The sequence below is a fragment of the Drosophila sechellia genome, chromosome 3L, assembly GCF_004382195.2.
Source record: "Drosophila sechellia strain sech25 chromosome 3L, ASM438219v1, whole genome shotgun sequence".
Taxonomy (NCBI): domain Eukaryota; kingdom Metazoa; phylum Arthropoda; class Insecta; order Diptera; family Drosophilidae; genus Drosophila; species Drosophila sechellia.
Genome location: NC_045951.1, coordinates 4,464,674 through 4,477,229, shown reverse-complemented (window position 1 = coordinate 4,477,229; position 12,556 = coordinate 4,464,674). Strand labels below are relative to the sequence as shown.

The following is a 12,556-nucleotide window of genomic DNA, read 5'->3' as shown; positions in this document are numbered from 1 at the left end:
TTGTTTTGAAAAACGAAAGTGCCGTGGCTGGAAATTAATTTTCTTTCCTTAACTTTAGGGGCTGACCCTCGCGGGCGGCCGTAACGCCTGATGAAGTGGTCAAAGTGGCTTTCGTGGCTAATGATGCCGATAGAAAGCAGTTTAGATACGCCGTTTTGCATGCTTCCGTTTTGGACAAAACGCTTCCTGACCCAGTGCCAAAACAGATGACTGAAGACACGAACTGGGCAGACGAGGCTGCTACACAGTTTTCAATATAGGCAAACTTCCGCTCTAAACGTTAATTAATTTCACATGTATGGATATGCAAATGTGAGCCAACTAACGGTTCAATGAACTTGCGAACTGCACAAGAAATGCAATTTGCCAATGCGCATTTTTAATGCACAAACACGCACCTAAGTTGGATTTACTGCAATGGGTCCAGAACGCCAACTGAGCCAAAGTCGCCGCAGCAGAAGCAGCAACAGAAACCGCAGCAGCAGCAGCAGCAAGCGCGGTAGGTAAGGAAGCAGTAAGCAGCAGCTGAGGCAGCAAATCAGTCTGCGGCGAGTGTTGAAAGCGTTCAGACGTAGCAGGCGGAAAATAAAAAGCTGGCTCAAAAGCAAAACGAAGGTGAATGCCAAGCGGACAGACTCAAGAAGTGTGGCAAAGTAGAAATTTCTGTTAATTAAGGCGCGTGTGAAAAGTGTGAAAATCAGCATACAGACAGCTGAAAATCAGCGAAGGCGGCAGCCACAGAGCCTATAAAAGTGAAAATTATCTATGCAAAGTGGAGTGGAATGGAAACTCGGTTCTCGCGCCGCAACAGGAAATAAACAGTGATCAAGCTAAATACATATATCGAAGCTCAGAAGACTGGAGAAGGGAGAGGCTTGGAGAACTAAAAAAGAACAGTGGACTGAAGACACTGAGGTGATTTCTGAAGCTCTGCTTTAGCTTTATAAATTAATCATAAAAAACTAGAGCGCAAAGCGGAGAACAAGAAACAAAATCGAAATTGGAATTTTAAAATAGCATTTCATTTGTGAGTGTATTTTAGCCAAATATGTGAAATGGAAACAACTTTCTAAATGAACGAAAACAAAAAAGCGCTTACACCCAACAACAATAACAACAACGACGCACAAAAATTTGAATTCTTTTTATTCTTTGCGCCCGAGGAAATTGTGTCAGTCAGCGCTGCTTAAGGTGTGCGTGCGTGTTCGTTTATTGATATGAGTTGCCGCTTTTCGGCGGTCGTCAAGTTTGTGTCTTAAGTCTTTCGTTTAGGGCCTGGTAAATTGGTTGGGAATTTATATGTCAGTTCGGATGGCCAAACCTATGCGATGATGATATTGATCCCCGATCAGTCCAACACGGCTCGACAGCTGTTGGTGGTTAGTGGTTCAGCGGGTTCGCTTACTAGGTTAGTCGGTTAGCACCTAGTTGCTTCTGAGGCTGCTTAGTCTGCTTAGTAGGATTCTGCGGAGATTGTCAGTGCGACTTTCTTGCTTTGCGCTTCGCTTTCAGATGTTTCTCCTCTCATTTGCAGCGCTTTAATTTGTTTTCTTCAATTCGTCTCGTTTTTTTTTTTGTTTTTGCCTTTTTTTATTTTTTGACTGGCCCCGTTTCGTTGTCTGCGCAACGCACGCAAATTACAAGTTAATTAAAGTGGCCAAAGAATTTGCCGACAGATCGCATGCAAGCGGAGTGCAGCATCTTCAAATGCAACCCATTGCCATTCCCATTTTCGTCTGTAATTTGTATTTGCTTTCTTGCAAATGGCACCCACGCGAAATTACTGGGATGCCTGGGAACCGAAATAATGGTTGGCATATATGGGAAACGGCTGCGACTTATTGGCTTAATTTGATTTATCGTACTATGCCGCTTTCCCAGCGTCAAAAAAGTATCTATACGTATATGCAAAAGGCCACACAAAAACCAGAAGCGCCGCCATCTCTCCCCCTTTCGTAGGATCCATTAGCGGGGTCTTCTGCGCGCAGGTGTGCGAGATAAATTAAAGACATCGAGCCTGCCTGCATCTCGACAACAGCAGCATCCTCACGTTCGTGCATCGCAAACTGTGCGCATCATTTCATTCAATTATTTGCCTTGCCTTGGGTGCCCGAAGAGACGTGAATCGCTGGCCAATCTTCTCTAGCCCACGTCCGCCATAAGTTTTCATGCTGGCCTTGGCTGCCTTTTCTAAACTGTCAACTGCTTGCCGCTGCTGCAGCCAAATTTTCACTTTTCATCTGCACAAAAGGTCAAAACATCGATGCAGCTGGTATAGCCATTGCCTCGGAGGAGTTTTCCTGGCTTGGGTGTTGTTAGCATTCAGATTTGTCGGCTCCTTGGGGTAGCCGACTAAATAAATAACGAACAAAATGAAAGAAAGACTTTCCTTTGTGCTGAACACATTTGCATAGACAAGAAGTGAAAACCGAGTTCAAAGAGGGAAGAGCTCTTTTAGCCTGACAAATGTCTTCATCATGATGATAGGAAGTTAAAGCGCAGTCAAATCAATCACCCGACCTTTGGATGGCATGCCTTATTACCGCAAAACGGCCAGTTTAGTCAGGAGTCATAACCCCGTGCGCGAAAATACCCATTAAGATGGTAAAAATAGCAACAACCAGAGCAGCTTCGGTGCTTCACGCCTTGTTGGGCAGTCAACTGAGATGACAGTGAAGATCATGATGACGACGCCGATGGCTGAGTGCGATTACCTAAAGCCGGGACGACTGTGCTGCTGTAATAGCCTGGCCAAGATGACTGTTATGACTTTTGCTGCACGGTCGTAATAGTTTACGCTCATGTTAATGACTCTTGCTTTCGATGGAAAGCCAAAAAATATGAATGGTTTTGAATTTGCCAAGACAAATTGAACACGTCTAAGAATAAACCATAAGCTGTTGTTTTTTTGAAAGCGTGCGAGTGTCGTCTTGGGTGAACTCTAGTCATAAATAAACAATTAACAAGACGTCATTGTTTCGTCTGATATTTCGGAAAATTAAATCCAACTTAATAACCAGCAGTGACCGCCCCCTTGCTTTAACTTTCCTTTGCCTTTTGTCATTCGCAGACGGCTGCTGCAATTAAAAACAAAGCCAAGAAAATAAAGCCAGAGTGAAAATGAAAGCTGGCCGCGCCTTCGGCTGCCTTTTCTGGGCCCTGCTCTATTGTGTGCTCTATCTGGATCTGGTCAGTGGGAGCTCCGCCGACGATGAGCTGATGGACTTTGACTTTGCGGATTCAAATGATGCTGCTACGGAGGACTGGCAGCTGGATGATCTGGAGGAGGCAAAAAAGGCGGAGCAGGCCGAAAAGAAGTTGGAGTCCAATATGCTGGACTTTAGCGTCGATCTGGATGAACCGGAGCCGGAGAAACAATTGCCACCTTTCGACTGGCGGGAAAGGGTTTTAAGGAACGCTCTGGCCAAAGCCTTGGCGGATGAAGGATTGCGCCAGAAGTTCGCCGAAGTGTTGCCCATTTTAAGAATGCTATCTTCTCAACAGCGACTGGCTCTTTCCGCTTTGATATCGGCTCAGATGAATGCAAAAAAGGGGCACGAACTTAAGTTTGAACAGGTGTGTTTCAGCACGTTTTTAAAAATATATTCTTTTAAATTACATAACATTAATATATATCTTTATAGTATCTATAACTAGCTAATGATTTTTCTAATTTAATTAGGTTCGCATGATGTTTGGCAATGACAAAAAGCTGATTTTGCCAATAGTGTTCGACATCGCAAATCTCATAAAGAGCTCTACCCGCAAGTACATCAATTTGGGTTCTGATCTGGCTTCATCTGCCCATTTCCATACTCCCATCAATCGTCGTGAAGATGATTTGACTCCAGAAGAGTCCCAACAGGATGACCAAGTGGGCACCATTGCCGTAGAAGTTGAGCCAAAAAAGGTTTCTACTGAGGAGGTGCAATCGGAATCTCTAGAGGACTTCTTTGATGAGATGGGGTCAGAAGTGCTTGATCCTCAGATGATCAATGAGGCCCTGACGGGTGATCTTCATGATAACAAAACCAAGTTTATTAAACCAGAAAATCATGGTCAAAGAGTTCGACGATCGGCAAACGAGTTTGTTCACAAATTGACCCGATCCGTGCCTGCTTCTGTGACCGAACAGCAACTTTTGGGTGGCATTGCTGGACGTACCATCAAGCTGAATACTACAGCTTTTCAACAGCCAAGTAGCAAGGAGGAGGAGAAGATGGCCTCCGCCAACGGTGACCAGTCATACTCTGAGGTGGAGGATCTGGCTTTTGCAGGTCTTAATGGCACGGAAATCCCCCTGAGCGCTGATGCGCGATTAGATCTGGAAAGAAACAGCGCCGAGGAGACTGAGGAACCACTACCAAGTCCAGAGGAACTCATCGCTGGACCACGATACCGACTGGGGAAAAGACCACTGCCTGGTCAAAAATCAGGAGCACATATCAAACGAAAGAGAGTCACATCCTCCGTGAGGGGAAGACCCAAGACCGCCGCCAGTTCCCATAAACCCGTGGTTACACCACCCAACAAGAAATGCGAACGATTCACCAGCAACATGTGCATCCGCACCGACGACTATCCGCTGTAAGATTCCCGTAGCTAGTTGGTGGGCGGTACTCCCAGGATCCTGGTTGCGGTCCATTGTCCTTAGCTCTAGTTTAGTCCGAATTTTAGCCATAATAAAACTTTAATTTATGAATCACACTTGCCCAACTTTCCCTTGCACTTATGCTTAGCTATTGGTTTTGGTTAGAGTTGTTGAATGAAGTCTATCGCTGGAAACTGCATATATTATTTTGAAATCTTAGTGAGCAGATCATGGGCAGCATTAGGCGTCACAAAAACGCCATGTCCGCCCTTTTGGCCGAGTTCTACGATAAGCCCAATAACAATCTGGAGTTTAGTGATGACTTCGATGACTTCAGCCTGAGCAAAAAGAGGTAAGTGGAAAATGAGGGGTCGCCTGAGAAACCATATTTTATTTACTCAGTCAATAAATTTTATACCTTACTTTTTATCTATAAAAGTTTGAGCCAACGTGATCATTTCGAAATTGTATATTGAAATTGTCTTTGAATCGTAAAATCATAAGCCACAGAAAGCCATTTTCCTCTCAAAGTTATGATAATATAGTAAAATAATATTTTAGGTCAAACAAATTTTATAATACCTTTAGCAGTTATATTGGAATTATATTTCGTGAACCAATGGGAAAAACAACGTTTAAAGTAGAGGAAGATACATTTAAATTAGTTTTGAAGGAACCAATTAAAGAGCTAAATGCTCGATGGTGAATTTTGTTAAAATATTTCATTTTCTTTATTCACATTAAAGGCGTGAAGACGAAGGCAGCGCAGGTGGGATGTGCCAGAGCGTGGTACGTTATGCCCGACCCCAGAAGGCCAAGTCCGCTTCAGGAGAATGGAAGTACATAGTGAACACTGGTCAGCACACGCAAACCTTAAGATTGGAAAAATGCAGGTGGGTGAAAATAATTTTTCACTTGAATAAGATGGCATTAACTTGTAATCTTTCCATTTATACACAGTAATCCCGGCGAGAGTTGTTCCTACTTGGCGCAGACTTACCGTTCCCACTGCTCGCAGGTGTATAACTATCATCGTCTGCTGAGTTGGGACAAAGTGCGTGGTCTCCATGTGGATATTTTCAAGGTGCCCACCTGCTGCTCCTGCCAAGTAGATGGTTATCGCCAGCAGTTTCCACCGCTCTCCTCCATTCAAGCCAAAGATTACTCTCCCCAATCTCCTATTATAAACCATAATCATAATGGGTATAGTACCATAAACGAGGAGGATCTGGACTATGCCGAAGAGAGCGAGGAGGACGAACTGGGCCTTCGATATCCCTCTTTCAACAATCGGGAGACAAATGAGCTGTATTCCAGCAGTAACAAGGTGCGCGTAAAGCTGCCTGGTATTAGCACAAGTGTGGGTCCGTATCTCAGTCCCCCTGATGATGACGAAGATCGCTATGGCGGATACAAGAGCTCCAGTTCCAGTTCCAAGAAGTATTACAGCCAGGTGAGCCGCCGGCGGCCGCAGCATTCAGAGGCGCGTCTGGACTTAGATTTGGCGCCAAGCGAGACGCACTCGGACCAAGAGGTAAACCTATTCGCTGGCCCACCAAACGGCGGTGCAGAGAAGCCGCGTATCCCGCTGAATCGCAAGCGTATTTATGCCTCCACCCACACAGCCCCCACCACCGCAACATCATCAGCATCATCATCTTCAGTACCATCGCCCGCAGGAGGAGCTGTCGTCCGCCTACGATTTCCACAGACCACAAGTCTACCAGCTCGAACGGGAACAGCTGCCCTTGGTCCGGGATCCGGCTTTGTCTCCGGTTTCAGCGGTAGTTCCGGCCTCTCCAGCGCTGCCCCTGCCCATGCCGCCCATGCCCATCAAGCAGGTGCCATCGCACCACCAGTCGCAACACCAACAGCAGCACCACCATCTTCACCAGTCAACCGGCAAGGCAGCAAGTCGCGACCCCGCTTCTATGCACCACCAGCCACCACGACGACCAACACAGCAGTGGTTACCGGGTCAGCGTCGCCCCTTTCGACCGAGCGCACCACTCAGTGGGAGCGGGACCAGTCGACGGCACTACCACAACCGCCGGCAGTCTATCCAGTGAGCTCGATCTTCCCCAGCGGTGGTGGCAGCGAGATGTCGGGCAAGAGAATTAACTATAACTACCATCCCATTATCGATTTCTTCGAGAAGAATCGCAAGGCGGAGGCGGCGGCTACAGTCAGTTCCATGGCAGAAGAGTCCCGCATAGTGGAGCAGCGTATATTCCCACAGAATTCCCCCAAATTTCAACAGAATGGCATGGGCTTGGGCATGGAGACAATCACTGGAGCTTATCAACATCCCATTCCGGTGCCCAAAACGCACGAGAGGCGTATGGGTTACCGGCCACATAACGGTGGTCCAGGTGCTGTGGGTGGTGGTGCTGGTTTCGCTAGCGATAACGCCTGGCTGCCCATGGTTGTGGAGTAGCTTAAGTCGCATGAGTCCATCAAAATCAAAGTCCTCAAATCCCCGAAATCTAACGTATTAACGCCGATGCCCTAGCTCGTAGTCTCTGCCTTTCTCGCCAGGAGCCTAATCTTGTAGTTTGTCTACCTGGCTCCTAATCTCAACCCCATTTACCGCAAGCCCACTCTAATGTTTAACCAACTATGTTTATTTATTTATTTATTTTGTAGTGTGTAGTGCAAAGATTAAGAGACGACCTCGTTTTTGGGGGAGGTCAAAAGCTTGGTTGGCTTGTCACGAGAGTTCTAGCAATAAATATAATTTATTGAAATCTAAACACGTGTTTGTTTCTTTAAAAAATGTGTCGAGTTTACTTTTACGCTCACTGTACTTCTGTTAACACAGAAGCTAACAGAAAAACTATTATAGCATCTTTTAGGCGCCTTTTAAAATTCTGACTTCTGTTAACAGAACAGGCATGCGCAACAGCATTGCCATTAAAAGAGCTGTTCCGTTTTATTGATAATTGAATCTTCCAATAAATTCAAGTAAAAAGCAATAAAAGCAAAGTCTTAAAATTTAATATAAATTATGGTGCTCTTCAATTAAAAACGTGACTAATATACTTTTGCGGAACCTAATAGTTTGCATTTTAATTAAGTGTTAAAGTTTGGAAAAAGATTTAAATACAATTATTTGCAATGAACAGTAAACTTAAAAATTCAATTAATTATAACGATACCCACGTGCTTTGAGGAGTCGAAGAATTTAGTAAATTTACAAACAAAAACAAAACTTTATTTTCCACGGACAAAAATTCTCATGAATATATTTATTTCTATTAGATATTCCAATAGAATACCAAAGTCTGCATAAGTCATTCCCATCTGAAGACCGCATTATTCCCCATACCCAAATTAAATGGACAGTGCATAAATTAATTCACCGTTCGCTCTGCCTTTCGCCCAAATGACACAAATACCATATCAGTGGCTTTCGGCGAAGTTCAAGTTGAGGGTCAAGTGGCGGGCACTAATGAGATTCGAGACTGCGAAAATAAAAACACTTACCCACACGATCGAAAACCGAATTCAAGACAGAAACTAGTTTCTGCACAGCAACCAGAAAGTTGCAATGTGCCAAGGCATCGTTGTGGCGTATGCAAAGTGGGTTTCTAAAGCGAGAGCCCGACTTTGACCAGTTATAACATTGGACGTTGAACGTTGCAACTTGCAACTGGCAGCTACTTGCAACGTCACTTCGGCTGGCCAGATTCGCTTTCATTTGCGGCCGAAGCTAACAAACGGCCGATGACGACGACGATGACGACTTCAAAAACATCTATCTCGTCACGAAAGAAAGAAAGAAAGGCTCGTGGCGCGGTGATCAAACTGGAAAATTGGAAAAACGGCGAGGAAATTTTATAAAGCCACAATGATAGCACACTTACTGCACAGTTGTCGGTTGGCCGTCGAACGCGAAAGTGAAAAGTTGCATTTCCCCCGACCTTGGGATAGTGAGAGTAAAAGTGCAATGGCTGTGCTAAGGACATACTTGTTGCTCCTCTTCTATTTACAACTAAGCCAGGGGATAAAAGTGGATAGTGGGAGCAAGGAAGGAGATTCCAGTAGCACTCCAAGTCCTCCTCTTTATAGGGTATCAAAGCCCGAGCACAAGAAACCGGAGAACAGGGTTCCCCCGCATTTGCAGGACATACGTTCTGGTTACGTCGATGATGATGCGGGAGATGTGATCAGGATTATTGAGCCTCCTCAACACTTTCAGCAGCTGAAACGTCTGCGTCAACGGCAGCCTTCCAATCCACCGGTGGTTTGGGAGCAACCGCGGAAATTGACCAGCAATAGGGTGAAAATCATGCCCCAAGGAGACCTCCTCACGCAGGAAACCCAGATACAAAATGGTCCTAATCAGCTACAAATACCCATAGAAATCTTGGCGTCCGTGCGGAAAACAGAGCGTCTGTTGCAGCGGCAAAGACAAAAGGCCAAGTTTCCGCTGGTAAGGCAACGACATATCCAGCGACAAAGTCATACGTTAATAGCCCAAAAGGCCCTGAAACAACAGCTCCACCATCGTAGCCAGCAGCAAAGGCTAAAAGCTGTGCTAAGTCGCAATCAGGAGCTTAAGAGAAGTAAAAGAAACAGAAGGGATGTGTCTGGGAAGTCAAGGGAACCGTATGATGTACAAAAGGGCCTGAAGTTGGTGGCCCACATTGGGGATCTACTCAAAAATGCCACACAATATCTACCCGACGAGGGCGTCCCCAATGAGGTGAAAAGGTCACCAACTTGCAGCAATGCAACCAACTGCGACAATCGGCGACGTCGCCAAAGACTTTTCAAACAGCAGGCCAAGTCAGCCGAGCGGGAAAAATTAAAGGAGAGGCGGCGCAACTTCCGGAATAAAGAGGCAACAACCACAACAGCAGCAACAACCAAGGCGACAACGACGACAACAACAACCACTGGCAAATCAGTGTTTTCAAGTGCCAATTCACTTGCGGAAACTTCCGCAACTCCGCTGGCCAGTCGCCTGGTGAATTCACGCAAATCCAAATCCAAATCGCCAAATAACAACCGCAATAGCAACTGGGGCCGCAGCGATGACTCCATACTCTATGCGGATGTAATGACAAATATACGCAACTTGTGGCAGGAGCACGATCAGTTGGCGGGACCAAAGTTTATTGCACCTGACGAGGTGGCCAACAACACGGACTATCGCGCCTTGGACGTGTATCTCAAGCAGCTGGATGATTTGGCCAAAAAGCTGCCCACTGCGGCTCCCATCAGTGGTCTGAATAAGGAGGAGCTGCAGCGAGCCACGCCCACGCCCAGTTGGTACTTAATAAACTCAGAGGGAGGCATCTTTGAGACTCGGCTGGATAGTCAAACCAAACCCTCGTCGTCCCTATTCCATCGCTTCCCCGACATGCCCAATCAAAATCAAAGTGTGTCCACATTGGACTTGGAGTAGTTTCTGCTCTTGAAGTTTTAAGATAGTTGTTAATTATTTATTTACAAAGAATAAAGTATTATAAAAATTTCTAAATGGCATTTACTTTAATTTTAATTAAATGCAACTTTTATAATTATTAAGTTATTTACAAGTAGTTAACTTATTAACCCTGCAACTCTTCGCCCCAACTCCTTCAATGCTACATCTCTGGCGGATTCTTGGTGGCCAACGAAGCATTTAGCTCCGCTTATTACAACAACTCCCAACTCTCAAGTCACAAGTTCTTGGCTAATGCGGCAATTTAGATAAGCCCTAGCTGGCAATTAGCCCCGAGCTTGAATCCAAGCTGCCAAACGTGCGAAACGCATTGTCCAAAGCCCTGACCCCACCAGACATGCAAAGTTGTGAGAAGATTTTCGGCAATTAGGCAGTTACATGGAAATTGAGTGGCTCAGATGAAGCGGAAGAAAATCAACCTGACCTCTCTTACACGGGAAATATGTAGATCTGTCAGATCTCTAACTCAGATCATGCTAGTTTTGGTTTCTGATCTACGTAGTTTTGCGGGGATCCCATCTCTATTCTTGGAACATTTTCATTTCCACTATCGTTCTTTTTGGCTACTAAACCTAGTCTGACGTTTTTGGGCGGCGTTTTATTTTTATGGGATTAGAATGTTGTCCGGCCACTTTGACTAAGAATTATTTAATTTATAGAGCGTGTGTTGGGTTTTTATGGTTATTATTTGGTGTGTTGGCGGGACGAGCGATAAATTAGAGTGGATCGATAGCGAAGAGTAGAGAAATCGGTCTACATTATGTAAGCAAATGAATTTCTGGCCTTTAAAGAAAAGAAGAGGGGCACTGCCCATTGCGACATTGACCCCACTGATCGCAGCCAGTGGGCTAAGTTGGTGGCGGAGTGGGCGGTGGGTGGTAAGAGAAAAACAGGCAAACAAACATTGGCTGGCCCAAAGCATTGTAATTAGTAGTCGGTCATGCAAGAAATAGAAGCCTCCCACCAACCCCCCTCTTGGCCAATTCATTGGTGTTTTGGAGGGGGTTTTCTTTGAATTGTTAGAAGCACACGCAGCTGGAGTCGCCCAAATTGAAGGGGGAACCGTTTTTCGCTTAGACAATTGTTTTGTCGCTGCGCATTGATGGCAATGCGGCGTTGCAAGAATCGCTTTTTGGCCATTATAAAAGCCCACTGCACGTTTCCAGCGTCAGTCAGTCAGTTTTTGTAAGCCCCGAGTGGCATTTCCATTTCCAATACGTTGTTGTTAGCCCAAAGGAAATCCGCCGAAATACTCACCAAGATGTTCCAAGCCAGAACCTTTTGCCTGCTGCTCGCCCTATGCCTTTTGGCCATGTTCTTTGTTGGATCTGAGGCCCTGCCACTCCCACAGGAGGGTCGGGAGGAAGGCGGCGATCAGGAGGCGAATGTAGAGGCTGAGGGGAAGGATCTGGAGGGAGCTGCATCCTTTGGATACGGATACTACTCGTCGCCCTACTTGGGTGGCTACTACGGAGGATATTGGCCACATTACAGCGGCAGTTACTACGGAATTGGTAAGATTAGAAGCAGAACGGAGTAAAAATACTTCCTTAAAAGAGACAGTGCTGTGTAAAATATAAATATGTATTCGAAAAATGCGTGACATGAAGGATTATATTCTAATCTCAAATTTTTGATGAAGATGAAATCGTGTATAATCTGTGAACTTACTTACTCGCAGGTTATCCATACTATGGAGGTTACTACGGATTGCATCATCACCATGGACACTATGGACACTACTTCTAGGAAGGGTTCTTAACCGAACCCGAAATAAATACTTTTACAGCCTCAGTAGAACTCTATCAGCACCAGACATCTATCAGCACTAGAAAAAATAGTACATTTAGTAATAGAAGCCGACAAAGATAGCATTAATAGCCAGCACTAGCCTCAATAGCCAGACGATGCGTTCTTGACCGGATAGCGAACAGATTAACTGCACTGCCCCTCGGGCGAGGATAATTGCTTCAATAAAGCGTAAAATCACAAAAAAAAGAGTACAACCAACTAAATATTACATAAATAAATGTTATACTTTATACAAATTAATGCCTGCGTGTTTGATGGCTACTGTTGATTGTTTTAATTTTACTCTTAGCTCTTTATTTTAAGCCATCGTAAAAACCTCATGAAGCGCACAGCTAATTTGCAATTCAAATGGAGCCAAACAAAAATTGGCTCCATATCGCTGGTCTAATCTAATTAATAGGGGCTTTATTTCAGAAGCAAATTAACTGTACAAATTGGTAAGAACTTAAGCGGACGTTGGCCGTAAATGTCTGGCAATAAACGGCAGAAAAGTACAAGTATGCTTCGGTTATTTGACTCGTTGTGCCACTCGGCGTATGCGTAATTTATGAGTGGAATAGCATAAATCTCTTAAGGCGAGCGAGCATTGTGTAAGCCAAGTGTCTCAGATTCTCAAAATAAACTCGCCGACCAGTGCTGCCCAAGACTATTTGTCTTGATCGGATTTTGACAGGCAACAATCGGATATTGGAAGCCAGACA

At 45.1% G+C, this 12,556-nt stretch overlaps 3 protein-coding genes across 6 annotated transcripts; all 3 read left to right on the top strand.

Annotated features, from left to right (window-relative positions):
- Positions 1–551: 551 nt before the first annotated feature.
- On the top strand, positions 552–7,344 carry LOC6610797 (neurotrophin 1). 4 transcript variants are annotated; one of them, XM_032719178.1, is made up of 7 exons: positions 552–915; positions 3,071–3,576; positions 3,683–4,587; positions 4,812–4,943; positions 5,338–5,484; positions 5,552–6,125; positions 6,217–6,743. In XM_032719178.1, exons 2-7 carry the CDS (start codon positions 3,121–3,123, stop codon positions 6,658–6,660), a joined length of 2,658 nt encoding a protein of 885 aa, XP_032575069.1. In that variant the 5' UTR covers positions 552–915; positions 3,071–3,120; the 3' UTR covers positions 6,661–6,743. The 4 variants fall into 4 exon arrangements, with proteins under 4 accessions (XP_032575069.1, XP_002035363.2, XP_032575068.1 ...); XM_002035327.2 differs by having other exon boundaries at positions 5,552–7,344; XM_032719177.1 differs by having other exon boundaries at positions 564–615; positions 5,552–7,344.
- Positions 7,345–8,171: 827 nt separating this feature from the next.
- Positions 8,172–10,074, top strand: LOC6610796. The gene has a single exon (XM_002035326.2). The coding sequence runs from the start codon at positions 8,442–8,444 to the stop codon at positions 10,002–10,004; it is 1,563 nt and encodes a 520-aa protein (XP_002035362.2). The 5' UTR covers positions 8,172–8,441; the 3' UTR covers positions 10,005–10,074.
- A 1,141-nt stretch (positions 10,075–11,215) lies between these two features.
- Positions 11,216–12,095, top strand: LOC6610795 (pupal cuticle protein Edg-91). Its single transcript, XM_002035325.2, has 2 exons — positions 11,216–11,557; positions 11,725–12,095. The coding sequence occupies exons 1-2, from the start codon at positions 11,305–11,307 to the stop codon at positions 11,790–11,792; spliced, it is 321 nt and encodes a 106-aa protein (XP_002035361.1). The 5' UTR covers positions 11,216–11,304; the 3' UTR covers positions 11,793–12,095.
- Positions 12,096–12,556: the final 461 nt, after the last annotated feature.